At 63.2% G+C, this 27,898-nt stretch overlaps 1 protein-coding gene across 4 annotated transcripts; it reads left to right on the forward strand.

Moving 5' to 3' along the window:
• Positions 1-141: 141 nt before the first annotated feature.
• On the forward strand, positions 142-27,834 carry Uhrf1 (ubiquitin like with PHD and ring finger domains 1). 4 transcript variants are annotated; one of them, XM_040290647.2, is made up of 17 exons: positions 142-301; positions 1,499-1,661; positions 10,917-11,177; positions 11,691-11,851; positions 13,192-13,434; positions 15,707-15,807; positions 15,894-16,080; positions 16,603-16,726; positions 16,820-16,927; positions 17,803-17,907; positions 19,748-19,854; positions 22,128-22,290; positions 22,382-22,519; positions 23,750-23,873; positions 23,940-24,085; positions 25,530-25,628; positions 26,497-27,834. In XM_040290647.2, the coding sequence occupies exons 2-17, from the start codon at positions 1,509-1,511 to the stop codon at positions 26,641-26,643; spliced, it is 2,367 nt and encodes a 788-aa protein (XP_040146581.1). In that variant the 5' UTR covers positions 142-301; positions 1,499-1,508; the 3' UTR covers positions 26,644-27,834. The 4 variants fall into 4 exon arrangements, with proteins under 4 accessions (XP_040146581.1, XP_040146582.1, XP_040146584.1 ...); XM_040290648.2 differs by lacking the exon at positions 142-301 and adding an exon at positions 765-906; XM_040290650.2 differs by lacking the exon at positions 142-301 and adding an exon at positions 765-906 and having other exon boundaries at positions 13,219-13,434.
• The last annotated feature ends 64 nt before the right edge of the window (positions 27,835-27,898 follow it).

Below are 27,898 nucleotides of genomic sequence, written 5' to 3' on the forward strand. Positions count from 1 at the left end.
AAGGAGGGCGGATCAAGGCAAAGGGGGGCGCCCCCCACCCCCTTTCTTGCTTCCCGCCACTGTGGCGGCCAATCAGGAGGCAGGCACCCGCCCCCCAGCACAGCCTCCGGCAACTCCCAAACGCCAGTTTTCGCGGGAAAAAAATCAGAGCAGCTGGCAGCGCGGCGGGCAGCATTGGCCGAGTGGGCACTCCGGGTACCACGTAGGTCCGCGCGGGACCCCAGCCACGCACGCAGCTCCATCGCCATCCCCAGCCGGGTCAAGCGCGCAGGCGGGAGAGTGGATCACGGCAGCCAGAGAGGTGAGCTGCAGGGCGGATCCGGGTGCCAGCCCGGGCCAGGCGCACTGGGTGCTCCGGGCTCGGGGACTTTGCAGAACTTTCCTGCGTGGACCGGGACGCGCGGCCAGCATGGGCGCACTCATGCCCGCACAGGGGCTGCCCTGCACCCGGTCCCGCGATCCAAACGCTTTACCCACGCCTCACCCGGTACACTGGCTTGGGCGGGGGCGAGCAGTAAGTCGCGGAGCTGGGCGGGGGTCGCGCGGGCAGGGTGGGGGAGGGCCCGGTGAGCCGCCCGGGAGGATGTCAGTCTCCGCGCCTGCGCGCGGGGCGCCCCGCGATTCAATTGTCGCGCCCGAGCCTGATTTCGCGCGCCCTGAGTTCCCCGGGTGCGTTAGGACCAATAGGGAGCGAGCGGGGCGGGGCGACCGGGTGCGGCGGAGCCAATAAGAGGCAGCTCAAGTGAAGGGGGGAGGGACTTGGCGAGAGGGGCCCCTCGGTCCGTCCGGGCGGCGGGGGTGGGCGTGGGTTTGCTGGCGCGACCCGCGCGGCGCGGGCAGAGTGCCAGAGGGTCGCTGAGGCAGCGCTTCGGGAGTCCGGGGGGCGCAGGCCGCCGCGGGGCCAAGGTGAGTCGCCCCGCGCGCGCGGGGGCGGCCGGGACGGGGCGGCCGGTTGCCATGGCCACGGCGGGGCTGGCCGCGCACGCGCGCGGGGGGCACCCAGGGGTCCCGGGACTCGGGGGTCGCGGGTGGGGTCCTGCCTCCTCGGTCCCACTGAGTGGAGTTGTCCCGGGACTTCACAACTTGCGACCCACTCCGGACTTTGGGAAGTCCCTCTTGTGTAGACACGAATCCCGGGAATGAATGAACGAGGCGGCGCAGCCACTCGGGGTGGCTGCGCGCCCTAGGCCCGGGCCCCCCCAGCCCCGGACCTGGTTTTGCTGTGAACGGATGGTGGGCTGCGCTGGGTGGCCCGAGATCTCGTTTCCCTCCCTGCTCAATCCTCAACACTTGCTGGTCATTAAGACATTAAGTCCTTAATTTACTTTGCCTGGCCCTGGTTGAGACTTGGCAGTCCCCCGGGACCAGGAGGTCTGGAGGACATTCTGGGAGTTTCATACTGTCCACCAACTGGACAGAAGTAACCATGATCCCAGTATAGCCAGAGATGGCCTGGTGGCACGACTGACCCCCGTCCTGCTTTCTTTTCCTCCATCAGCGCTGACACCATGTGGGTCCAGGTGCGCACCATGGACGGGAAGGAGACCCACACCGTGAACTCGTTGTCCAGGCTGACCAAGGTGGAGGAGCTGAGGCGGAAGATTCAAGAGGTGTTTCACGTGGAGCCAGGCCTGCAGAGGCTGTTTTACAGGGGCAAGCAGGTAAGCCAGCGGGCAGGCTGCCTGCTGGCCCACCTTTGTTCTTGCTGGTCTAGGCACCCAGGCTCTGCCGCCACCAGCAGATACAGTCCCCCCCCCCTGGTCCCGCTTCACGGCCCCCGGAAGAAGTCTTACAGAAACCTCAGATGCCTGTGAGGGGAAGGAACAAAGGCTGGACTCGCACGTTGACACACTAGGCAGGCAGCTGGCACTTGAATTTATAGCATCTGGGCTTTCAAACTCTTCTTTTTTTTTTTTTTAAGGCTCCCTTCAAGATATTTTCTAGAGCAAGAAGTTGGAGGTGACCCACAGCTTTGGAATTTTGAAGAAGGGCCTAGATGCAGGAGGCAGTTAGGACAAAAGGGACCAGGTTTTTCTTCTAAAACATCCTGATGGCCCACAGCTTGCGCCCGGGTCATTAATTGGCAGACCCCGAGACTGTTTTCTAGAAATCTGGATGAGCTTATTCAAAGTCCAGAGATGGTGCTTTCTAATCAGGAATTTCCACCCCTCAGGCTGACCGGGTGGTCTCTGCGGGGGTCTCCTTGCCTCATTTCCGGGGGCTCTCTTCCCAGTCCCTTGGAGCATTTAAAGTGGCCATCGTCCTGCAAGCAGCGGCCCTCATCTGGGAAGGCTTTCTGTGGCACCTGGGGGTTTCTGCTTTGATTGGTGTCTTGGGGCACAACGGGCAGGCCACGAGTGAGGTGGCAGGTGGGATGCAAAGGTATGCTAGGAGGTACAGGTCTATCTGCTGGGCTGCCTGCAGTTGCTGGACTGAGGGGACGAGGCTGCGAGGCCACTGAAGTGGGTGGGAGCCAGTGGGCGCTGTGGGCCCTGCGTGTGGGAGTTTGGCTGGAGGCTGCTGCCATCTGCTGTCTAGATTGGAAACTCGCTGTGGCAGGCCAGGCGCCCCGGGCCCAGGAGGGAGGCGTGCTTATGGGATGTGGTGATGTTCCTGGGCTTTTGGCGCCCTAGGAGGCCCAGGTTGGCCTCCTTCCTGCTGGAGGCTGGGTGGAGACGTGAGTGTTCTAGGAGTCATGTTAACAGTCCCACCCAGGGAGGAGTGCAGACCCCGAGGACTCTGGTTGACGGCTGCCATGTGCGCGGGAGGCCATGTGCGCGGAGGTCCCTTCCCAGGCGAGCCCCTGGCTCTCCCTCTGCCCCTTCTCTTCCCGGTGGCTGCTTTTGGTGGCAGGACTGTGTGGTTTGAGCACGAGGTCTCTGATTTCACAAGACTCTCTGGAGACCTGTGCGTGCCTCCGCGTGTGGCAGCTGGACCGTGAGTGTGGGGCGCGGAGGCAGAGGGAGAGCGCCTGCTCTTTGTCAGGCTCCAAGCTCAGAGGAGATGGAGGAGCCGGGACTCCAAGAACCGCCACGTGGGCTTCCCTGTGGCAGTCCCTCCATCCCTCGGCTCTCTGGGTCCCTGCCTCCTGGCTCAGCTTGTTGTTGGGACCTATTTCAAAGTCACTTGCAGCCTCCTGCCCGTCACCGCAACTTCACACCGGCAGCCACTAGAGTCCAGTGTTTGTGCTGTTGTCCTCTCCTTTCCCTGTTGGGCTGCATTTGTCGGCAGCGGGATCCGGTGCAGCCAGACGGTTGACATCCCAAACCCGCCAGGCAGAGCCATCTCCCTCCATTTGAAATGTGAAACCTGATCCGCGCCGCTGTGGCGCTGTGTGGTCACACACCCCTGGCTGCTCCCAGGACGCCTGGCCCAGCAGCCTGGCCGTGGCCACCCCAGCCTGGTGGGGGCCGGACCCTCCTGGAACCTCGAGGTTGTGGCCTGGGCTGCTTCTCAGGGCCGCTCTGCTGGTTGGGGAAGGTCCCTGTGCCTGTGCAGCCCCAGCAGCCACTCCTGTCCCTGCCGGGGCTCGTCCCCTACGGTGGTGGCTTTGTTTTCGCAGCAGGGAGGTCAAGCCTCAGCAGTGACGCAGTTTCCCAGGTCACGCAGCTAGGAAGTGGCCAGGCGCAGGGCGGGTGCCCGGGGCACGAGGTGGGACAGAGGTCCAGGGAAGAAGTGAGCGAGGCCGGCCCTTCTCGCAGTTGCAGGCGGCTTCTCGGCCTCACACCCTTCCTTTGGGGCTGAGGCCAGGGCCTGGCACATGCCAGCTCCACGCTGCCAGGCTACGCCCCGCCCTTTTCCACTTTCTCCTTTTTTTTTTCTTAAAGAGACATGGCATGGCAGCAGGAGGCCCGCTGTGAGGGTGAGGGACTGGAGCAGAGCCCACCAGCAGCGGGGATGGCCTGGTGGTCCCCTCTGGGCCGGAGGGCAGTCGTAAGGTCGCTTCATTGGCAAAAACCTAGGACCCGCTGCCCGCTGTCTCTCGGGGACTTTGGGGGAGGCCAGCTTGGGCCTGGGAGAGGCATCTGGCCATGTGGGTTTTTTTTTTCAGTGTCCATAAAAATAACCATAGCGGTCACCAGTGGCGCTCAGGCCTGCTCGGGTAGCGCCTGCGTTCCACCTCATCTTCTCAGGCCCCGGCCACTCCTCACTTTCCATGTTCCCTTTTACAACGTGGCTGCGGTGGCCCTCCGCGTGGCCGCCTGTGGACATTCCATGTGGTGGCCGCTTGACCGAGCCTGGCTCGCGGGAGTAGCCCTGAGAGCCTTTAGCTCGGGCTCCACCGCACAAGGACATCGGAGCATTTCCGGCGGCTTGGGCACAATGTCGCTCTCTGGGGGGCGGCTTGGGCACTGCAGGTGCTGAGCCTGTCCCGGCCTCCACTGCTCCAGGGCTGGGAACGCCCCCAATTGTGACGGCCACACTCCTCTCCAGTGTCATCCCAGGGCTCCGGGGGCAGAATGGCCCAGCTGAAAACTGCTGATTTAGTACATGATCTGCTTTAGGGAAAGAGCCATTTCTGTCACCAGGCAGCCTTCAAGGCCACATGGAGTCAATGTGACAGGTCACTCAAGATGGTGTGGGGAGGTGTGCAGGGGACAGGAGGTGGGGACAGAGGTCCGTGGCAGTGACCCAGCGGAACCCTAGTGAGAAGCCAGCCCTCCTGGCCGGGGTGGAGCGCCAGCATGTGCCGGGCCCTGGCTCTGGCACTCGGAAGGCGGACTTGAGGGACTGTCACAGTGCTGCTGCAGCCGGCCTGGGAAGGCTCAGGTGGCAAATGAGACAGGCCCGTCCCTGAGGCTGAGCCTCTCTGGGGCTTGTCCCCTCAGCCAGGCCAGCGGGGCCTGTGGAGTGTGGGAGTGTAAGTGGGGTGACCTGTGGGCGGCCTCTGCTGACCCTGCACCGCATGCAGAAGCTGCCCTGGACCGTCCGCCATGAGAGGGCACGGGTGCGTCCAGCCCCGAGCAGCCCACTGCCCCGCGCCCGCCGCCCGTGGTGGAGGCGAGAGGGCTGCGGGAGCCTAGCAGTTCAAGGCCAGTCTGGGCAGCACGGTGAGACCCTGTCCCCAAAACCCAAGGACCAGCTTCATTCACAGTGTGTCCAGATGGGCCCTGCGGGCCTCCCGGCACCGCCCCCAGGCCTCTGCGCTGTGGCCCCCGGGAGGAGCCGGCCGGAGCGGGGTCCCAGGCGTGCTGTGCGGAGGAGCTTGCCAGGTCGGGGCTCTTGGGCACCTGGCCTGGTCCCCTGAGGCTCCCGGCTGACCGAGGGGCCCCAAGTGTGTCTGCGGGTTCTGTCGGTGCCGAGGAATGCCAGGGCTGGACGCACACGGGCGTGTCCTCGCACTGTCCCTCATGCCTCCTGACGAGCTGGACGTTCCTTGGTCCTTAGGAGGCCATCCCATGCGTGGCAGTCACTGGCATCTGGACACCTCTGTGCTAGTCCTCTGGCCTCGTCCCCGCGGTGACCTCCAGGGCATGGCCTCTGCATGCCTGCCTCATGAGGGGCTGAGTTCCTTGTCATCAGGGGCCATCCTTGTGTCCAGCATGTGCCTGTCCCTGAGGTGTGTGCTGTCCCCTCTGCCCTGCAGGACCTTCCTGTTGGCGTCTCCTGCCTCCCGTCCAGCTGTCTGTCCGTGGCTCAGGCTGCTACAGCACCTGCAGCCCCTCCTGGCCAGGCTGGTGGGACACTGGGGGCCAGAGCAGCCCCTGCTGGTTCTTACCCCTAAGGTCCAGCCTCTTGGCCCTTTCAGATGCTTCTTTCTCAGATGCAAGGTCCCCCTTGGCCCAAAACTCATGGTTTCTGTCCCCTCTACTCCTCCCCGAATCCCCGTGTCTGGGCCCCTGGAGGATGGCCACTTAGTCTATTCCTGGCCTGTAGGGCAGCATCTGCAGTCGCAGGTGGGAGTGGGCAGCAGCACACAGGCCTTTGACCCTGCTTCTTCTCTTTAGTTACAACTTTAAAGTCACCTCTGCTGACACAGATGAACCCGGGGACCGCGCCTTAGGGTCGCCAGGTGGTGCGTGTGCATGGGCGTTGGCATCGGGTGGACGTGTTTGCCTCCTCCACGTGACTTCTTCATGGAGGTGACTCCCTTCTCCTAAGGAGCCGGCAGCCGTGGACAGTCTTGTGCTGGTGACGAGTCCTCTGACAACAGGTCCCTGAGGTAGCGCAGTGGGGTCTGCCGTGGCACGCATCTGTCTCAGTCCTGGAGCACACAAGTGTCCTTCACGGTCACAGGGCCCAGGGAGCAGACGCTGTCTGGGACCATGACCCCCGGCTGTGCCTGGCCCTCCTGGAGCTGTGGGGCGTCTGCAGGGAGGCCGCCTGGTGGCACCTGGTCACCGATTCTCCTGTCCGCTGGTCTGCATGTGCACCAGCCCTGCCCTGGTGGCCTCGTGGGTGTACCATGCGTTTCTTACTCTATGTGACGCTCCTGGGCTTCTTGATTGTTCCATTCCTTTCTTTTTTTGGTCCCTAAGTGCAGGGTTGCCCTGGCTGCACCGGGCAGGTGTGATACCTGACTGAGCAGAGTGGCAGGCTGAGGGCCTTAGGACAAAAGTCAGGGCACAGCTGCTTTTTATTTTTATTTTTTAAAGTTTTCGGTGCTAGGGGTTAAGCCCAGGGTCACTCCACCACTGAGCTCCATCCCCAGCTCCCTTTTAAAACAGTTTTTATTTTGAGACAGGGTCTCAGTAAGTTGCAGAGGCTGGCCTTGACCTTGCAGTCCTCCTGCCTCAGCCTCCTGAGCCACAGGATGACAAGCGTGGTGAGGGCACCCACATTTAACTTTGCTGCACTTGATGATGAGGGATTAGGAAGGTTACCTTTATGGAAACTCGCCTCATGGGTCACAAACTGAGAATAAAGCCTGTGCCAGGGTGGCCCTGTGCCCGGTCCCCTGCCACAGTGCTTAGTGGTGAGGTAGAGTTTCCCTCCCGCTCTGGTTATCTCGGGGACCGTGCAAACAGCGGAACCATCACAGATGCAACTAAGGGGGTTTGAGCCTATTTCCCAGGGGATCATAGGTCAGGCAGCCAGGACTTGGGGGACATAGAAGTTCTGGATGACACAGGACTTCCTCCTGTGGCCCCGTCGGAACCTGAAGCTAACAGCAGAGAAAGCAGAGTCCCCTTGGGCTTCCAGAGTGCAGACCACAGGAAGGCCAGGTGCAACACGAGGTGCTGACCCTGCCCAGCCCCAAGGGACAGCAGTGCCCAGCCCGCCTACAGAGCCCAAGGGAACCATAGCCAGAGGCCACCAAGCCCCTTATGTGTTTGGAAATGACAATCCGGGAGCCTAAATAACCTAATGAGTTGGGGAAATGTGACCAACTGAGAAAACACAGGGTCTACAGGGGCAGCTGAGGGCGCTCTGAGAGGGGCTCTCTGGTCCCAGGGTTGGACCCAGCGTTGCTCTACCACTGAGCCACCGCTCCAGCCCATTTTGTGTTCTGAGACAGGGTCTTGCTACGTTGCTAAGGCCGACTTGCCATCCTCTGGCCTCAGCCTCCTGGGCTTGCAGGTGTGGGCCATGGCACCCAGCTCTGAGAGAAGCTTCTAGCATCATCGAGTTTGTATTTGAAAAGAAGAAAAGCTTAGAATTGATGCGATATCTGAAGAAGTGAGAGAAGACCAGAAAAGTAATTGCAAAGCATTTAAGAGAGAGAGGAAGTAAAGATGAGAACAGACACTAATGCAATAAGAACAGAGTGAGCTTGGCGAAGGTCGAGGCCGGCTTCTTGGAAAGATTAGCGGATGGGTGCTGGCGGGCCTGGTGGCCGTCCTGCAGTCCCTGCTGAGGCAGGAGGGTCGCAGGTTGGTGGCTAGCCTGGGCAACTAGAGGGAGACCATGCCTCCAGATGGCTAGGGGTGTGGCTCAATGGTGGAGCCCCTGGGTTCAGTGCCCAGTATTGCAGTCAAGACCCAAGACGGGCCCCTGGTGGGAGTTAGGATGTGGGTCAGGAGGACAGGAGGGAGGCTCAGAGGGTGGGGTGCAGCACATCCTGAGCTCAGTTGGTCTCCGTGACCCCACAGCAGCAGCGCCGTCTCAGACGGCAGGGGCATCGGTTCCAACCGATCTGTCCACTGAACGTGGAAAAATTGTGCTAGTAGTTAAAAACCAACTTGCGCTGTCCACTGTGTGTCGCCCGCGTGATGGACGCAGCAGGACGGTTTCCCCTCAGGCCCAGCGTGCTGCCGAAGCTGTGGCCGGGGCTCCCTGTGGGTTCATTCGGGCCGCGGAAGGTCACTGTGGAAGGTCGCAGGATCTGTGGTGCTGGGGGTGGAACCCGGCCTGGCGCAGGGGACAGGCCCCCGGTGAGCCACACCATTGGCCTCGCTTAATTTTAACATTGGGAGTGACTGACGCGAGGTGGGCCTTTCCTGGGCTCGGCTTTTATAGCTTCTGTTGATGTCATTGGCCTTGAGTTGGAATTTCAGGCTCCCCATTGCCACCCAGGCTGGGGCGCCCTGTAGGCTGGGGTGCCCTGTCTGTCACCCCGCAGCCGGAGGAGCCAGGGCCTGGGGTCGCCGCCGGCTTCTCTGCCACAAGCTGTGGTGGGGGCTGGGCACGCGCTGGCCGCTCTGCGGCTTCTCCAGGGGCGTGAGTCTGAGTGGCGGTGGCCTGTCTCCCCCACCTGCTCTTTGTGCCCAGAGAGCGCCCTCGAGGCCATGACCGAGCCGTGAAGGGCAGGGGCTCTGCAGGGTGTCCCTAACAACTTGAAGAAGAGGGACAGGGTGGGGACTGGGGTGCAGGCTGGATCCTCAGCTGGTCTCCTGGTCCGCCCTGCCCTGCGTCGGGATCCCCTGGTACTCCCAGCATGGTGTCCCCATCGGAGCGGCTCCTCTCCCTGGTCTCTCTCCTCTTATGCCATCTGTGTGAATGGGACAAAGGGGGAGTGTGCCTGTGGCTGCTCCTGGCTGCATTCCGAGCTCTCCTGCCATCTTGTCCACTTGGCTGGGTTGGCACGGTGCCTCCATCTGGGCCTCCACCCTGCTGGCTCCAGTGGGCAGTGGTTTCAGTGCCCCCTGTGGTCCTGTTGCCCTGGGTGCGGGAGCCGGTGTCTCTGGGCATAGCTGCTGGCCTCGGCATGTGTGGGTGCAGAAGCCCCAGCTGTCCTGCTGCTGCTCTGGTGGACAGCGAGCATCGTGGACATGTGAGGGCCTGTGTTCTCCTGGGGACGGCAGGCGATGCGGGGACATTGTGGTCATGACTGGAGGGCAGCTCCTGTCTCAGAGTGGGCGGAGGCCAGGAACATTGCTCTGCCCAGGACGTCCACCCAGAAAATGGCCCTCTCGATGTGGCAGCAGTGAGGGACCAGTGCCTGCCTGGCCGTGGGGTGTGGCCCTGGGGTGCACTGTCTGGCCTCCTCTCCAGGCTCGCCCTCTGTTGGTTGGGAGTGGAACTTCTCGGCCCCACCTGCGCAGCAGCCCAGCTGTGGCCTGCCTGGAGGCCTCTTCCCTGGAGGCCAGTCCTCCTCTGGGCTCACCTGGGTGTGGGACATTGTGTGGGTTGGACAGGGGCAGTGACATGTGTCTCCCATGACAGTGTCACATCATTAGCCCTGATGCTCTTGTGCTCACGGCGGGGGGCTGGGTTGCTGAGTGGTCAGCACTGCTGGTTCTGTTGGGGGCAGGGCAGGGGCTCCCCTCCAGGAGCTGTACCCATTGCTGCCCCAACATCTGGCCTCTGCCCTCCTGGACACCGCCCGCCCGCTGGAGTTGTACGCTGCCAGACATTTCTGTCTGGCTCTCGCTGAGCACCAGGTCCTCAGGTCATTCCAGGGTGCAGTGTGTCACCTGCTTGTGGCTGAGGATGCTCCAGGTGTGGATGGTCTTGTGTGTGTCCCTCCCATCTCTGGTGTTGCTGGCCGTGTGGACCATGCTGCGTGACTTTCTGTTGACCCATCCCCTCCATCTGTGCCAGCTGCTCCTGTGTCCAGGGCTGGTGTGTGCCTTGCGTGGACAGGTGGGACAGGGGTGTGGGCCACAAGGCCCTCCTGCTGTGGGCCCCTGTCCTCGGGTTCTCCCTACCTTGTGTCTCCCGCAGGACCAGGCCTTCCCTGGCCCCAGTGTGCTCCCCCTTCAGGAGCCACCAGCTGCTATGTGCAGAGGAGGGAGGCTGGCTCCTCCCCCCTCCCCTCCCTCCTCCCCCTCCCCCTCCCCTCCCCCACCTCCTCCCCCTCCCCTCCCTCCTCCCTCCTCCCTCCTTCCTTCTTCCCTCTCCCTCCTCCTGTCCTCCCCTCTTTCCCTCCCCCCTTTCTCTCTCCTCTCCTCCCTCCTCCCTCCCCTCCTCCCTCCTCCCAGGGCTCTGGCTCTGAACCCAGGCGATCTGCAAGCAGGGCCACAAGCCCTGTCTGGGGGCATCGGTGGTGGTTGTGATGGGGCGCCCCTGGCATGGAGTAGGTGCGGGCTCAGCACTCTCAGTGCCCTGGACGCCACTGACCCGACAGCAGCCACAGGGAGCCATCAGGTTTGGGCGGGGTGTCTGGGTGGTCCTGTGGCCCGCAGGGTGGCGCTGTGGCAAGCTCCAGCTGTCCCCAGAACGGCTCCCAGGGACCTGCAGAAGAAGGTCCAGGGGTGTTCAGGGGGATGTGTCGTGGATTCCTAGGCTGCATCGTGGCCCTGCAGGATGCTGGGCAGCAGCCCTAGCCTCCATCACTGTGGTCAGCGTACCCAGACGCCACGTGTCCCTGGTTGTGGCCAGGTGTGTCCTGGGAGTCCCGTGTGAGCTGTGGCAGAGGGGACCGTGTTCTCTGTGAAGTGCTAGGTGTCCAGCGGCCACTGTGCTGTGTCCCAGGCACCAGGAGTGCGCCCTAGAGGAGGACGGCCCCACCCCACCCCAGGGGCCTTCTCTGCTGCCTCTGGTGTGGACCTGTCCTGGGCCCGTGGTGGACGCCTGTCCTGGTGTGTCTGCAGATGGAGGATGGCCACACGCTCTTCGACTATGACGTGCGCTTGAATGACACCATCCAGCTGCTGGTCCGCCAGAGCCTTGCGCCGCCGCCCGGCCTCAGGGAGAAGGACGCGGAGCTCTCAGACACCGACTCCGGCTGCGGCCTGGGCCAGAGCGAGTCGGACAAGTCCTCCACCCACGGGGAGGCGGCCACCGAGGCGGAAGGCAATGCCGAGCAGCAGGAGGAGAGCACGTGGGAGGAGACGGAGCTGGGGCTGTACAAGGTGAGGCTGCGGGGCCCCTAGGGGGCCAGCCCTGCCCTCCCCGCGCCCCCCTCCCCCGCTGCCCTCTCTGCTGGTCACTTCGCTCCTGCCCTAGAAGTGGCCAGGGCAGTCCTCGTGCTCCTGCAGGTGACCATGGTCCTCTGGGATTCCTTGGTGGCCCTCTAAGGGTGGAGCCTAGCATTGGGGCAGTAGATGTCCCCTGGGGCCAGTGTGGTGGCTGTGCCGTTTCTGGATTTGCTGCCCTCGTGGGTCAGGAAGTGCCTCCCAGGAAGACCTTACTCTAGAGCTTCCTGACAAGCAGGTGGCTCTGCTCCAGGCCACCGGCAGCCAGGCCTGGAACCAGGAGGTGACCGTCTGCTGCTGTGGCTCCAGGAGCTGGGACCCTGGGCAGTGTCTGGATACTCGTGGGTGTCCTGACGTGGGGCGGAAGAGGCCAGGCTCCCTGCCCCCAGGGCAGCCCAGCCCCAGTGTCCCTCCCACGTGGCTGTGGCAAGTCAGTGTCCTTGTCCCCAGGTCAACGACTACGTGGACGCCCGCGACACCGGCATGGGCGCGTGGTTCGAGGCTCAGGTGGTCAGGGTGTTGAAGAGACCGCCATCTGGGGACGAGCCCAGCAGCTCCACCGCCGGCTCGAGTCCCGAAGAGGACATCGTTTACCGTGTGAAGTACGACGAGTGAGTCTCCGGCTGGCCCTCGCGCCCTAGGCTGCCCGCGCCTCTGGGTCTAGCCACGCTCCACGCCGTGGGGGACGCCGACTGGCATCTCGTCTCTTCCCCCAGCGGAAGTCTGTGCCGTGTGGTCTTTCTCTGAGCGCCTGCTGTGTACCCGGGTCTGAGCAGGTGCAGGTGTGGTCCCTGCGTGGGCGCTAGGCCGTCTGGGCCACCTAACGGGACACTGTCTTTCTGGAGGCTTAACTTCCGGATCTCCCCCGTCCCAGGCCTGGAGCCTGGAGTCCAGGGCAGGGAGCAAGGCGGGTCTGTGGCCCGGCACCTGCGGACAGTCTTCTCACCTGGACCACACATGGCCCTGCCCCTCCCTTGAGGTGCCCCCGGCCACTGGGTGAGGGCCTTGCCTTCCTGGGAGTGAGCTGACCTGCACCGTGGCGCCAAGGCTCCTCCTGCCGGTGGCACCGTGGCCCGTCCTTTCCGGGACAGCGTCTGGCCTCCTGAGCTCAGGTCTGTAGTTAGGGGAGAAGGAATCGAGGCGCGCCTGCCGGACCAGAGCCATGTCCTCTTGTTGGGGTCTATAAACTGACCGAGGGCCGACTCTGGCCACCTTCTGTTTTTTGAGCGAAGCTTTGAGACGCATTGGCACCCGTGGCTCACGCATTGGCACCCGTGGCTCACGGGTGGTGGCCGGGAGAGAGCCCTGCTATGGGCTCGGCAGGAGCAGGCTGCTGGGCGTGGTGTGGCCCTGGGCTGCCTGGGGCCCAGTCTCTGCCGCCACAGGCTTCCTTGAGCTGCGCTGTCGGGTGCTTTCCACGTGGCTAGGGAGGTAGCCCTTAGGGAGTGGAGGCTCCCTGTGACATGCAGAGCCAAGGCGCCAAGGTCCCCGTGTGGGAGAGGCTGGGCCCCGCCCCGGGATTCCTCTGTATTGGCCTCTCCTGGCCACAGTGATGGTGGCACCACCTGCTGCACGGCAGTGACGGCCTCTGGAGGTGGGAGTGAGGTCAAGGTGTGGGCAAGGCGGGCCCCTGAAGGGTCTGGAGGAAACCCTGCCCCCGCCTGTCCCCGTGCCCAGCAGCCCTTGTCCTAGGCTGTCACCTCCTCGCGTGTCCCCGTCTCCTGCTCCAGTGTGACCTCACCTTGGTGTGATGCCATCTGCGCACTATTTCCAGAACAGGCCCAGAGACCTGTCAGGGTCCGGCCTCCGGGAGGACCGCCGCCTGCCCAGTGCGCCCGCATCTCCAGCGTGGCCCTCGCGGCCAGCTGGTGATGCAGTGCAGCCTGTTCTGCACCAGCCTTGGTGGCGGCCGAGGGCCCAGCCTGACACCCTGTGGCTCCGGGTCCCACAGGATGTCAGGCTTGCGCTCTTCTCGCAGCTACCCCGAGAACGGCGTGGTCACCATGAGGCCCAGGGACGTCCGCGCGCGCGCCCGCACCATCCTCAAGTGGCAGGAGCTGGAGGTGGGCCAGGTGGTCATGCTCAACTACAACCCCGACTACCCCAAGGAGCGCGGCTTCTGGTATGACGCCGAGATCACCAGGAAGCGGGAGACGCGCACCGCGCGGGAGCTGTACGCCAACGTCAAGATCGGGTGAGCCACCGCCCCGGGCCAGCTCGGGCCTCAGCGGGGATTCCAGGCTCCCCTGACCGTCCTCCGAGGGCAGGGTGAGGCCCAGGGCCTGGCCGAGGCAGGTCCCTGACCGCCAGCCCTGAGGGGGCTGCTGGGGGGGAGCCTGAGCCCCCGCCTGGGCTGGCCCCCTGTTCCTGCGGGTAGGGACGAGGTCTCATCCCTCCCTCGGGCCGCTCAGACTCCCAGGCCTGAGGTCCTCCTGCCTCTGCGTTGCTGGGACCACAGGGCCTGTGTGGCACCTGGCCTGTCACCCTCTCGTGGCCCCCCAGCCAGCAGCAGTGTCCTCTGGGTGCCAGGAACGTCCCGTCGGTGGGGGGTGTGGTGGCAGGTGGTCTCTGCGGTCAGCTTCCCCTTCTGCATGACTTCCTGGGGACACATGCTCCTGTTGCTTATATCAGCTGCTGACCAGCGTCCCCTGGCAGGAGGACCACTGTCCCAGCCGTCCACTCGGCTGGGGCACGTGGGTGTCTTGAGGTTTGTTTTCTGTGGTGCTGGGCCGGAGCCAGGGCCCCATGCCCGTCTCCCAGCTGGCAGGTTCACGAGGAGCAGGGGTCAGTGTGCGAGCCTGGTGTGGCTGTCGCTGGTCTGCTCAGCACTGGCCTCAGGACATGAGCAGGAAGCGCTCGCTCCCCTGCTCCTGCTAAAGCTGGGCAGCTCGATGCCCATCCTCTTTAGGCTCTGGGGTGACCGTGGGGGTCTGGATACTTTTGAGGAGATTGTGTTTATGAATCCGGTTTCTTGAATGGTCCAGAGGCTGTCCGGCCTGGGCTGCTGCGGTCCAGTCGGGGTGCCTGGAGCTTTGAAGGAGTTGCCCCTTTCCTGTGAGCAGAAGGGCCGCGCTCCTCCTTCGGCCCTCTCGGGCCACCCTCCCCGTCTGTGGGACCGGCTGTCGTGTCCCGTGGTTCTGTCTGTCTCTCCTGGGTCTTCTGGGCAGCCTGCTCTGGCCTGTTGCGGGCGGCCCTGCTCTCTAGGGCTGGACATAGGACTGTAGACCATGGCGTTGATCAGTGCTTTCCTTTATTTTATTTTTTATTTTTGCGTGGTGCTGGGGATCCAACCGAGGGCCTCACGCGTGCTAGGCAAGCACCCTACCACTGAGCCACGACCCCGCCCACAACTGGTTTTCTTAATTGCATTTTAAATTTTTTGAGACTTTCTCTGACTTGCGGCTGATTTTGAAGATTGTTGCTTAGAGGTTTTCCCATTGTCTTTTTTTTTTTTTTTTCTTTTTGGTGCCTGGGATTGAAGCCAGGGGCACCTAACCACAGAGCCACATCCCAGCCCTGTTTTGGTTTTTATTTTGAGGCAGGGTCTTAGAGTCTTGATAAGTTGCTGAGGCTGGCTTTGAACTCGTGATCCGGCCTCAGCCTCCCGAGCCTCCGGGGTTACCTGCTTGGCTTCCCATTGTCTTTTGATTAGTGATTCTTGTTTGACTTCCTTACGGTCAAAGAACGTCTTCTGTGTGGTTTTAAGTCTTGAAGTATGTTTTTTGGCCCAGGATGTGACCTCTCTTGACGCCCTCCTCTTGCAGGCTGGCTCTCTTGGCGGGTGCTCGGGTCGTGTTCTCGCTGTGCCTTCTATCGGGGGCAGGGGAGGGGAGTGCTTGGCTGTGGGGGGTCTTCCTGCTCTCCTGGCACCTCCCGCCGAGGCTGGCTGTTCAGTGTGTCCGCGTTACGATCAGACGTCTTCCTGGCAGCTGGTCACCTGTCCTGCTGCATCTGTCTCCAAGGGTGGGTGTGCGCGCTGGGTGCCTGGGCGGAAGCAGAGCACTGGGCCCCGGGGCTGCTCGGCCCGTCCCCTGCCCTCGCTCCCTGGCCCGTCCTCTGTCCTCACTCCGTGCTGGGGACGTGTGTGTGGGACGTGCACTTCTGCCTGCGTTTCCTTCTAAACATGGACTCTGGAAACGTCAGCCTCACACGTTGTCCCCCCTGGGTGTGGCTGATGGCTGTGTCGATCCTGCGTCGTTTACTGGACACAAGGGGCTCTTGGGTCAGACTCTGTGGTGGCTCTGGTGGAGAGCCCAAGTCGGGCTCGAGCTCCCGCAGTGCTCACCACCTGCCAGGTGCGTCAGAGGACGACACTGGCTTGCCATGTCCTCGTGCAGTTCAGTAGGGATTGGAGGGCCAGGAGGTGCGCCAGGCCCTGGGCACCTCCTGGCCCTCGTAGCGGCAGCCGTGAGCCGGCGGTGACGGAACCTGGTGGAATGTTCTCATGTTCCCCTGTCATCCCCCAGAGGTGACGCTCTCCACAACTGTCGGATCGCCTTTGTGGACGAAGTCTTCAAGATCGAGTGCCCTGGCCGCGGAAGCCCTGTGGCCGACAACCTCACGAGACGTGAGTCTGGGCCTGGGCGCGCGCAGCCTGGGGGCTCGGGCCGTGGGCCGGCCGCCCCCGCGCCCTGACCCCGCCTCACTGTGCAGGGAAGAGCGGCCCCTCCTGTAAGCACTGCAAGGACGACCCCAACAAGCTGTGCCGCATCTGCGCCTGCCACCGCTGCGGGGGGCGCGAGCACCCCGACAGGCAGCTCATCTGTGACGAGTGTGACATGGCCTTCCACCTGGACTGCCTCAACCCGCCCCTCAGCAGCGTGCCCATCGAACCCGAGTGGTGAGTGGGCCGCAGCCCGAGGTGTGGCTGGTGGCCGCGGGGGCTCTCTGCAGCCCCCCGTGGGTCTGGGACTCGGCAGGGACACAGGGCTCACTGCTCTGGTGTGTGCCAAAGCAGCCTCTTGGCCATGGTGTTCCGGGGGGCAGGCGGCCATCCTGCTGGGCCATGGGCCCCCTTTCCTGCCCGCAGGGGCCCTGCTGTCCTGCCCCCACTCAGTGGGGTGGGGAAACCCGCCCTGGGGGACAGAGGCACTTGCTGGGTCTTGCCTCGTCCCATCTGGCTTCTGATTCACTGTCCCTGTGGGGAGGGACCCTCAGCAGCAGGGGCCAGAGCCTGCTGTGGACAGGACTTCTTCCCCTGGGGGGGTCCATCCTGTTGCATGTGGCTGTTGAGATCCCCGAGGTGACCCAGAGTGGGGTCCTGGGCTGCATGTCCCCATTTGGGGCGGCGCAGAAGGATGGGGGCGGGAGGGCAGCGTCTGCTCCCACAGTCATCCGCCAGCTGACACCCAGGTGGTCACAGGTACTGCCCCGGCTGTCGGAATGACGCCAGCGAGGTGGTGCTGGCCGGCGAGAAGCTGAAGGAGAGCAAGAAGAAGGCCAAGATGGCCTCGGCCACGTCGTCCTCACAGCGGGATTGGGGCAAGGTAGGCCGCTGCCGCCCCGCGCTCGCCGCCCCGCGGCCCCGCGCCCCTCCAGCGGGCGCTCACACGCAGTTCCCTTGTTTCCCTGCCGGACAGGGCATGGCGTGTGTGGGACGCACAAAGGAGTGCACCATCGTCCCCTCCAACCACTACGGACCCATCCCTGGCGTCCCTGTGGGCACCATGTGGCGGTTCCGAGTCCAGGTACCCGAGGTCCCCGCGCGGGCTCCCCCCACGTGCTGGCCTCCAAGCCCCTCAGGGCTGCCGGGCCCATCTGCAGGTCGGGCAGTTCTCGTGGCAGTGACAGGCGGAGCTGGGCCAGGCCCCGAGGGCACCTTGGCTGGCGGGCGGGCGGGGTGGGGGTGGGGGGGCGGCTCCTGCGCTGCCGTGGCCAGGGGCGGCTTGAGTGTGTGTCGGGGCCTGCTCTGGACCAGGCCACAGTCTGTGGTGACAGCACTGCACCTGGTTGACTGGACAGCTAGGATCTGTCCCCCTCAGACGTGTGCCAGGTGGAGGGACAGCTGCTTTGGCACCGCTGACCAGGGCTGGGGGGTCTGGGCTGTGGTCTTGGCCTCCACCCACTCTGTGTCCTCCCCGGTTTCCTGGCATGGAATTGGCCAGGATGAGCCCCACTCAAGTGGCAGAGGGAGGTGTCCCTGGGGCCAGGAGCGCAGGGCAGTGTCCCCCGCCCCCGCAGCCAGCCAGGCCTGACAGTGAGTGGCTGCCTGAACCCCGAGTCTGCCCAGCAGAGGTGGCCGTTGGCCAGTGTCCTCCGAGGCGCAGCCTCTCCTATGTGCCCACTGCCGGGCTGGAGGGGTGCCCTCTGGGGCTGGGCTAGGCCGGGCCGGGAGCTGCTGCAGGTGGTGGGGTCCAGGGGCCTCGGGGTCTCTCCCGCAGTTGGGGCCAGAGGCGCCTTTTTTTAAAGACAGTTTTTCAATGTTTATCTGTTAGTTTTTGTTTGTTTATTTGTATGTGGTGCTGAGGACCGAACCCAGCGCCCCGCCCCGCGCATGCCAGGCGAGCGCGTGACCGCCGGAGCCACATCCCCAGCCCCCATTTGTTTGTTGCTGGGTTTGCAGGTCAGCGAGTCGGGTGTCCATAGGCCTCATGTGGCGGGCATCCACGGCCGGAGCAATGACGGGGCCTACTCGCTGGTGCTGGCCGGGGGCTACGAGGACGACGTGGTGAGTGGGGTGTTCTGGTGAAGCCGGGCAGCCCTCCCTGGAGCACACTCCAGCCCTTCCCCTTTTGAGAAAGGGCCCTGCTGTGTGGCTGAGGCTGGCCTCAATCTTTGAAGATCCTCCTGCTTCAGCCTCCCGAGCCGCAGGATGGCGTGCACACGGCTCGGCCTGCTGTTTCCCTTTCTCCTTTCCCTTTGTGGTGCTGGGGGCGAAGGCAGGCAGGGCCTGGGCTTGTGAGTGGCCACTCTACCCACTGAGCTGTGCCCCAGCCCTTGCTTTAAGTTGTGAATACATAGTCTCAGCTGGTGTGCCCGTCCCAGTGGGCTCCCCCACCCGTGGCCTTGGTCACCTGGGGTCCACTGTGGTCCAGAAACATCACGTTGAGTCTCAGAGCCCCGGGTCCATTGTACTTTCTGATATTTTTTGTTGTTGAGGGGCCTTGACTTTCTCATTTGTTTGTTTGTGGTGCTGATAGTCAGACCCAGGGCCTCCCGCGGGCGGGCGTCCCCCCACTGGACCCCCCCAGCCCCCAGACTCACGGTGAACAGTGCACACTGGGAGGCAGGAGGGCCAGTGCCTTGCCGTGGCCGTCCCCTGTCCAGGCTTTGCGTGGACGTGCTTCCTCCTGCCACCCCCCGGTGGCTGTCTGTGGTCCCCTGACCATCCCAGACGGGAGGCTTGTGCTGGGGTCGCCCTCTCCCGCCCTCTCAGGCCCTCAAGTGCCCGGGGCCTCGTGCCCTGAGCAGAGGAGATGTCGCCCTCAGGTGGCTGTGAGCTGGGGCATTGGGAGGCTGGGACAGTTGTGGTCGCATCTTAGCTGTAGAAGTCCCGGCCAGGGAGGGACTGGACCAGCGCGAGGAGACGCCTCGGGCAGTGTTTGGCCCCGTCTGAGGCTCTGCGTGGCCACTGGAGGTCTTGGGACATGTCTCGGTCAGGTTTTGTGTCCCTCTGACCTAAATACCTGACAAGAACAACTTGGAGGATTTGGGCTTTCGGGGTCAGAGGTCATAGTCCACAGGGAGCCAAGTCCACTGCTCTGGGCCCAAGGGGAGGCAGCCATCATGGTGGAAGGGCCCCATGGAGAACCTCTCAGCCCGAGGCGGCCAGGGAGCAAGAGAGGGAGCAGGGCCGTGGGGCGGAGTCGCCCTGCCAGAGCCTGCCCCGCCCCGCCCCTGCCCACCTGCTCGCCCTGCAGTTGTCCCTCAGGTGGGCAGGGACTGTGGAGGCCACAGCTCCCCCAGCCCAGGCACCTGGCCTCGGGATGTTCCTGGACGCAGGAGCTCTCGGGACCCTCCTACCCAGACTGTCACAAGATCTCAGCCTGAGCACACACATGGCCGTGCCATGGCCGTCCCCTCCCGCGGGCTCCATTGCTCTCCTTCCTGCCTTTGAGGCTGAGCCCTCGGGGCTCCTGGGAGTGGGTTCTGCGGTGTGGCCGGTTGGCTCTGCCGCTGGCCGGGGCCTCTGGAGGGAGTGCTTCCCTGCTCCTGGTTCCTGACCAGCCGTGGCGCCGCTGGGTCCCCTGGGTCCCCTGGGCACTGTTCAGATCAGCCCGGCTGTTTGGCACTTTGGTGGTCCTAGGACCTGAACCCAGGGCTGCTGCCCCGCTGAGCCACACCCATCCTTCTGCTAGCTGTGAGATGGGTCTTGCCTGGAGCTCGGGACCCCTGCCTCAGCCTCCGAAGGCTGGTCTGCTCACAGCCACGCGCCCCAGCAGGGTTCCAGGTTCCGGCCTCCACACCCCGGCTCCTCTCCTCTCTGGGCCGGGCCGGGCTGGGCATGTGGCTGGGCTGCAGGCCACCTGCCCTGTGCAGGGGCTCACCGCCCTTCCCGTCTGTTGCAGGACCATGGGAATTTTTTCACGTACACAGGTAGCGGTGGCCGCGACCTCTCTGGCAATAAGCGGACTGCAGAGCAGTCCTGTGACCAGAAGCTCACCAACACCAACAGGTGCGTGCCAGGGGCCTGTCTTGTCTCCCCTTTTCTTGATTCTGGTCTGGGCCTGGCGGCAGGTGCAGGAGGCCTGCGGGGCGTGTGGGGGGGCCAGGAGCCCCCGCCAGTGTTGGCTGGGACGTGGGGGTCGATCAGAGGGACGGAGTGGCCACTCTCCACGAAGGCCAGATGGCCATCGTCTCCAGGTGCCAGATGGCCATCGTCTCCAGGTGCTGACCACAGGACAGCGGGGCTTTTCGGCATGAAGCTTAAAGGAAAGATAGAGAGATCTTATGACCTAAACCGCGTAGAGTGCCTCGGTAGCACCTGTACACAGGGCTGATGACCGTTGAGGAAAGTTGGGCACCTTCTTTATGAGGATTGTTTTTTCTATGTAAAGGGCCTTTAAAATTTCTTTTAAATGTATATTTTCATATATATATTTTTATTCTCCCGTGGACCTTTATTTTATCTATATGCAGCACTGAGAATCACACCCAGGGCCTCCGTGTGCTAGGCACGCGCTCGTCCCCTGAGCCCGGCCTCTTGTCATTTCTTATGGAACAGGCTCGCCTAGCCTGTGTTCGATCCTCAGCACCGCATAAAAATAAACGAAATAAAGGTGTTGTGTCCATTTACAACCGAGAAAATATTTTAAGAAATCCAAAAACCTGAAAGAAGCTGGGCGCGGGGGCCGCGTGCGTAATCCCAGTGGCTCAGGAGGAGGATCTCGAGTTCAAAGCCAGCCTCAGCAACTTAGTGAGGCGCTAAGCAACTCAGACTCTGTCTGTAGGTAAAATACAAGACGGGCCTGGGGCTCCGAGGTGGCGGGCCCTGGGCTCAACCCCTGGTGCCCTCCACCAAGGAAAACCACCACTGGGAAGAAACCCAGGTCAGGGATGGTGGCTGTCACCTCTAACCCCAAGTCCTCAGGAGGCTGAGGCAGGAGGATTGCAAGTTTGAGACGCCTGGGTGACTTATGTGACCCTGATTCAAAACAAAATCAAAGGACTTGGAAATAACTCAAAAAAGAAATGCCCAGTGCCCACGAAGAACTGTGCCCAGCAGCGGCCAGAGCCTTGTGGGTGGAAGCAGGGCGGGACCCCAGGCACTTCCCTGTGAAATCGGCCTCCAAGTCAAACGCTCTCAAAGCTCACAGTATTGAGAAGTGCTGAGGCAGGGACTGGAATTCCGTTTTTGTAGAAATACAAATTGGTACCAAATGTCTGAAAAGCTCTCTGTACGAAGAGCCTTGTAAATGTCCCTCTGACCTTCTGGTGCTACTCTAAGAGACTGAAGAGTGAAGGGGGACGTGGTCTCCCCAAGCAGCCAGTGCCGGTTACCGAGTAGCCAAAGGGGGGGGGTGCTCTGACCCCAGGGACGGTTAAACATGTTTTCAGAAACCAAGGGAGCAGCGCAGACACCGCACGTGGGGTGACATCTGGGCACAAGCCTCTTGAGTCCTGTCTCTAGAGACTGGTGGCTTTTTTCTCTCCAACCTCATGAGGTGGCCTCCTGGCAGTGCCCAGCCCCACCCTGTGTCACCAGGAAGCCTCCTGTGTCTGCACCTCCTGGCCACATGGTGTGTTGGGCTCCCGCGGCTGCAGGAGCTGTCCACTGGAGGCCAGAGGCGGGAGGCCCAGGTGGACAGGGCCACGCTTGCTCTGTGGGATCCAAGGCGGATCTCTGTGGAGACCTGTCTAGATCCATTCCGATATGTGGTGGCGGCGGCATGTCGCTCTGCCCGCTGTCGCCGTAGCAGAGGCCTCGGGATGGGTGCTGGCCCGGGTTCTGGGGGTGCCTGTCCCTGGTTGGGTGGGCCTGTTGTTTGGGACTCTGGGGGGGGCAGTGGGAGGTGGGACAGAACCGTTTCCCTCATGGCAGGAGGGAATGGGCTGCCTGCACCTTGAGCCTTCAAGGCCTGGGCCTCTGGGGACCCGACAGGTCCAAGCTGTGCAGCTGCGGTCCCTGGTGTACTTGGTCTCTGCGCCCATCTTCCTCTGGAGCCGAGCCCAGGGCCTCGCTGTGCTGGGCAAGCTGTCAACCGCGGAGCCTCGCCCTGGCCCTCCGTATTTTGTGACGGCCTCCAGGTTGCCCAGGCTGGCCTTGAACTTGAGACCCTCCTGCGGTCTCCCAGCTGCGCTGGCTGTGATCACGAAGGCCCCCAGGTTCAGCAGGCTCAGCCCAGTAGTCCCACCTGCAGGGACGGGTTTGCAGCACCAGTCCCGGCTCGGGCTCCTGCCCCTCCTGGGGTGCGCTCCAGTCTCCATGTGGCCCCACTGTCCCCGCAGGGCGCTGGCTCTCAACTGCAGTGCCCCCATCAACGACCGAGTCGGGGCCGAGGCCAAGGACTGGCGGTCGGGGAAGCCGGTCAGAGTGGTGCGGAACATGAAGGGCGGCAAGCACAGCAAGTACGCGCCCGCCGAGGGCAACCGCTACGACGGCATCTACAAGGTGAGCCACCGTGGGCGGCCAGCCAACGCGCCCAGGCCCCGAGGGCCTCCCACGTCCTGGCCTGGCCCAGCCTGATGGCTGCCCTCCGCAGGTCGTGAAGTACTGGCCTGAGAAGGGCAAGTCGGGCTTCCTGGTGTGGCGCTACCTCCTGCGGAGGGACGACGACGAGCCTGGGCCCTGGACCAAGGAGGGGAAGGACCGCATCAAGAGACTGGGGCTCACCATGCAGGTGCGTCCTGGCTGGGCCACTGAGGGCTGGCGCTGTGCAGGCCTGCCTGCCGCTTGGTGCAGTGGGGACCTGGCTGGGGACCCTTGTGGCTGAGACTCGCACCTCGACCCCCGAGGTCCTGCCTTGAGTCTGTCTTGGGGCTCTCTGTGGCCTGGGGGGCCCAGCTCTGGGCCTGAGCTCGTGCTGCATGTAGGCCCCCTGCGGCCCACGGGGCTCCCGGCCGGGCTTCCCTGCCGGCCGCGGCCCTCAGTGCTCTGAGCACTGGTGTCAAAGGTGCAGGTGACACTTGGGTGCTCATGCGTGAGTCCTGGGGCAGCGCAGACTGGCTGTGCTGTGGGGAGGGCAGCCCTGGGAGCTCCCTGCCCCGCCGCTGTGAGGGGGTCCTGCTCCTCCCCTCGGCTGCCGCTGAAGGCCGAGGACTATCTAAGGGATCTTCATTGCCAGTGGGAATCTGATAGCACCTACGCCTGGGGGTCACAAGGGGTGGCATTTGGACATGTCTGTGCAGCAGGGGAATTTCAGAAGCCCCGGCGCTAGGAATGGCAGATGCAGGGAGGGGGACTTCAGCTCCTGCTCCTCAGCTCCTGCAGGAGCAGGAGCCTTGTGACTGGTCTTGCTGCGCCTCGAGCACGTCAGAGAGGCTGCAGCTGCTGTGCTTGTCCAGACAGGTGTCCTGCACCTCCTGGGCTCCAGCCCTGTGTCCCTGCGTTGAAGTGTTCCCAGGACTGAAAACTGGGGACTTCAGGGTCAGAGTCTAGGGTTTCTTGATAAACAACACTGGAGAGTGGGACGGGAGTGGGTGGCCTTGGAACCAGGGTGACAACCAATCCGTGAGGTCGGAGTGAGGAGCCCACTCCACCCGGCGCCAGCTGGTGGGCTGCGGTGCGTGGGCCAGGCTTCTGTGGCACCAGGTCACGGGAGGGCCAGGGCCGAGTGGGGCCTGGAGTGAGGTGCCTGCCTGGGCTGGGGCGCAGGTGAGTGGTCCTACCTTGCGGGGCAGTCCCGGGTGGGGCCAGGTGCCTAGGCAGCGGGCGCTCCTCCACGTCCTGCTGCAGTCTTCCAGGGGTGGCACTGGGCTGGGCGGAGCCGTCCCCGTCCCCCCGAGTTGCTCCGGGGGTGGCATCCGGTGCCTGTGGAGGCAGGGCCGGGGTGCACTGAGCGGCGCACGTGGGCCCGTCTCTGGTTGGCCGGTGACCACTCTGAAACCGCGCCCTGCCCTTCCCCCTCCAGTACCCCGAGGGCTACCTGCAAGCCCTGGCCAACAGGGAGAGGGAGAAGGAGAACCGCAAGAGGGCAGCCGCGGGCTGCGCGTCCACCCCGCAGGGCAAGGGCAAGTGGAAGCGGAAGTCCACAGGTGGGTACCGCCGAGCTCCGCGGCCCTGCAGGGGTGCCTGCCGCTCCTGACCCCTCTCTCCCCCAGGCCAAGGGGGTCCCGCGACCCGCGCCGCCAAGAAGACGAGGCTGGAGCCCTACAGCCTGACGGCCCAGCAGCGCAGCCTCATCGGCGAGGACAAGGCCAACGCCAAGCTGTGGGGTGAGGTCCTCCGCTCCCTCAAGGACGGCCCGGTGAGTAGGAGGTGTCACCCACAGCTGTCACCTAGCGTGTGTGAGCACAGAGTTCAGAGACATTGGGGTGGGACGTGGCCCCCCACCTCCCCCCGGAACCTTGCCCCCACCATCAGGCTGGCTCTGGCTGAGACTCTGGACGTCCTAGGGGTGACCTGCAGTACGTCCTGCCGTGTCTGGCACACCGGCTGCAGTGTCCCTGTGTTGTGGCCCGTGCGGTGTGCCCTTCCCTGTGGGGAGCAGCAGGCGCCCTGGCTGGGCCCCGCCGGGCGCTTTCCCTCCGGCACACACCTGGGCGTCCCTTCCCTGCGGCGTGGCTGTGTCCCCACAGGCAGGCCGCGAGCTGCAGGTCCAGCTCAGCTCCCTTAGGGCCGTCCTGGGGACTCTGTGGTGGTGGCTGGTTCTTCCTTTGGCTTCCTGAGGAGCCACCCAGACAAGGACATCCCTTTTGCTCCCTCTGCCCTCAGCGGGGCTAGTGACCTTGAGGGTCACTGTGAGTGACCGTCAGGGCATCTTTGGCCTCTGCCCTGTCCTGGCGGGAGCTGGCTGTCCTCGGGTCACCTTCAGCATCACCCCAAGCGTGAGACCTGCCCTGGGGGTGCCCTGGGGGTGCCTGCGGGAGTCCGCCCTCGTCCTCCGGGCTCGGCTCTGCCGGGGGCTGCTGTGAGTGGCCCAGGGGCCTGAAGGCGGGGCCTCTGCTGCCAGGTACCAAGGCCCAGAGGCCACCGAGGCCACGGGGCCAAGGTCAAGGTGCCAGGACTGGTTCTTTTTTATCCCGATGGATGCGACTCCTTTATTTTTATTTATTTATTTTTTAAGTGGTGCCGAGGCTCGAACCCAGGTCGAGCCCGGGGTCACAGTGCCAGGCCAGTGCCCTGCAGCGGAGCCCCGCCCCCGAGGACTGGTTCTTTTGGTGGTTCTGGGGAGAACCCCGAGCCCCTCTTTCCGTTCTTGAAGGTGCCTGTGTGGTCACAGGGCCTCTGCCCTCCTGGGGCACCTTGGGCTGCAGCCTGTCTGGCCCCCTTCCCAGCACCGCGAGGCACCCTGTGGGGTGGGTGTCTCCTGGACCCATCTGCACCCTCCCTTGGGCCTTGTAAGGCGACATATTTGCAGACCCCAGGGCAGGGCTGGGGACCCTGGAGGTCCCCCTGTCTTCCCACTTGCTCTGGCCCCGTGGACCGCGGAGCTGGCCTGCTCTGTGGACCTCCCCGTGGCCTCCCTGAGCCTGGCCCGGCTCCACGGTGCCTGCTGTGCTGTGCTGGTGGCCCAGCTGGCCGGCCCTGCCACCCTGGTGCAGGGACCCGGGTGAGGCTTCCTCTCTGGGCCTGTCCTCCGAATGACGGAGGTCTGGCCTCGGCCCCTGGGCAGCGTGGTGCCTCTGGTTCCCGAGAGCCGCGGAGGGTGGCTGCCGGCCAGGCCTGCGGCTCACACCCCCTGGTTTCAGGTGTTCCTGAGCAAGGTGGAGGAGACTTTCCAGTGCATCTGCTGCCAGGAGCTGGTGTTCCGGCCCGTCACCACCGTGTGCCAGCACAACGTGTGCAAGGTGAGGGCGGGAGGAGCCACCCCTGCCCACAGCTTGTCTGCCCAGTGTCCCTTTCCAGGTCCTGCTTTTGGCTCTGGCCTCGCTGGGTCCTCCCGTCCTGGTGCTCCCCTGCTCTGTGCCCCGTAGTGCTCTGCTGGAGCACAGCTCCCAGGCTCTGGCTGTCCCAGCCTCACCGCCAGCCTCTGGAGCTGCCTTTCTCCTCCATTGGCCTTTTACTGGCTGGGGGCCCAGGGCAGGGCAAGGTGGCTGCAGCTGCCTGAGGTCTGGGGAGGGAGTGCTGAGGGCAGAAGGAGGCCTTTCTGGAGGAGGTGGCTTTAGCCTGACGGGAAGTGGCTGTGGTGGGGAGCAGCGTCCCAGGTCCTTAGAGCAGTGAGGCTGAGGGGCAGGGAGGTCAGGAGGCTGGAGTGGGCCCTCAGAGGGCCTCAGCAGGCCTCTCCTCCCCTGGTGTGTGCTGCAGCACCGCTGAGGGCCAGGACTGTGTGTGTGTTGAGGGTTCGTGGGTCGCTGCCCTGGTCCCCAGGCTCCTCTGCCTGTTCCACATGAGCGCAGCCTGGGCAGGATGGCTGCAGGGGAGGCAGGTGTGCTGTGAGGGCAGACTGGGCAGCTGGTAGGTCTGGCCCGGTGGGGCATCTGGGAAGGCCTCAGAGGCAGTGATAAGCCTGGCAGGTGGTATGACCACAGTGCCAAGGCTTGTCCACACCCTGGGACACTGGGCTGGGGTGGGTAGCAGATGCTGAAGAGCAAGCCTGGGGTCAGGGGGGACCTCTGCCTCGGGAGAAGGCGGCTACTGCTATTGGCCGTGGGGAGATACTCCCTCCAGCCAGGGGAGCGGGACACACAGAGCTTCTCCCTGCTGTGTGTCTTGCAGGACTGCCTGGACAGGTCCTTCCGCGCCCAGGTGTTCAGCTGCCCGGCCTGCCGCTACGACCTGGGCCGGGGCTATGCCATGCAGGTGAACCAGCCGCTGCAGACCGTCCTGCACCAGCTCTTCCCCGGCTACGGCAACGGCCGGTGATGCCCAAGCACTTCCTGGTGGCCCCTCCCTGTGGGGCTCTCCCCCCGGTTCTGTTTTAGTGGCTTAACTTAACGTGTAGTCTCCCTAAAAGGCTTGTCTTCTTTTTTTTTTTTTTTTTTCTTTAAACAAACCATGCATTTTCAGGAATTTCATGTTCTGGCTGGAAGTTGGATTTCTCAGTGTTGGGTTCAGCTTTTGATATATAAAGCCTGCAATGTATCTGCAAAACGGGAAAAAAACAACCCCAATGTTTGAGGATGGACTTGGCAACCACGTGGCCTGGGAGCTGCGTCGGTTACTGCTGTGAAGTCCTCCGAGGTTCCCGCCACCGACCAGCAAGGTCCCAGCTGCCTAGAACAATCTCTGCAAGGTTCATGGCTCTGGCCCCCAGTCAAAGCCAGCGCCTCTTCCTGCGGCCAGCAAGGTGGTCTTAGCGGTGGTGGCTCTGGCCCTGGGCTCGGTGGCCCAGCTGACTGCCAAGAAGTCCTAAAAGAGGACGGCCTGCGGGCCACGGGCACACCCTCAGCGTTCCCCTGGTGCCTGCGACCCGCCTTTGGAGCCCCTGTCCCGGGAGCTACCTCAGCTGGACTCGCTCCCCGGAGCTGGGGAGGCCGCCCCCAGCCGCGTCCAAGTGCCTTGGCTCCCGCTTTCCAGAGACGGGGCTCTTTGCCTTCAGCACTGAACTGTTGGAAAGTGAACCGGGTTCTGCACACTGGCCGTCCAGTTCTTCCCAGCGCTGGGTGGGTATCGGATGGTCTGGGTCTAGCCATCCTTTAAATTCAGTTTGTGATGGAGAGTTAGGGAGGGATTTTCTTTTTCTTTTTTTTTTTTTTTAAAGAACACATTTTTAAATGAATTTTTTTGTAGTTACTGTATATGTACCAAGAAAGATATAATTTAGGGTTGGTTTGTGTTGGCTTTTTGTTTTATTTTGTATTTTTTTTTTTGAATGGTTTGTTAATTTTTCTAACTTTACCAAAGTTTGCAGCTAATACCTCAATGGAACTGGGATGTTTTCAATCAGAACTGCAGACAGACTGGAGCAGGAGGGTTTTTAAAAGGGCTTTTTTTCCTTGCTAGATTGTTGACGAGTTAGGGAAGAAGCACCGAGACCTGTGTAGGCTTTTTCTGAAGTTCAATGTTCTTTGTCCAGACTGTAGATTCTCAGAATAAACCTTCTCCACAGATGGATCTGACCGTGCGTCCTCTTTGCCACTTGGCACCAATGATCTCATTTCTCTCTTCACAAACCCCA

Source organism: Ictidomys tridecemlineatus, chromosome 2 (assembly GCF_052094955.1).
Source record: "Ictidomys tridecemlineatus isolate mIctTri1 chromosome 2, mIctTri1.hap1, whole genome shotgun sequence".
NCBI lineage: Eukaryota > Metazoa > Chordata > Mammalia > Rodentia > Sciuridae > Ictidomys > Ictidomys tridecemlineatus.

Excerpts from the sequence above, each read along its gene's own strand:
- Uhrf1 (XM_040290647.2), top strand. The coding sequence starts at position 1,509 with ATGTGGGTCCAGGTGCGCACCATGGACGGGAAGGAGACCCACACCGTG. Across the intron at positions 11,852-13,191 it reads TACCGTGTGAAGTACGACGA|GATGTCAGGCTTGCGCTCTT; the intron begins GTGAGTCTCCGG and ends CGGGTCCCACAG. Across the intron at positions 13,435-15,706 it reads TACGCCAACGTCAAGATCGG|AGGTGACGCTCTCCACAACT; the intron begins GTGAGCCACCGC and ends GTCATCCCCCAG.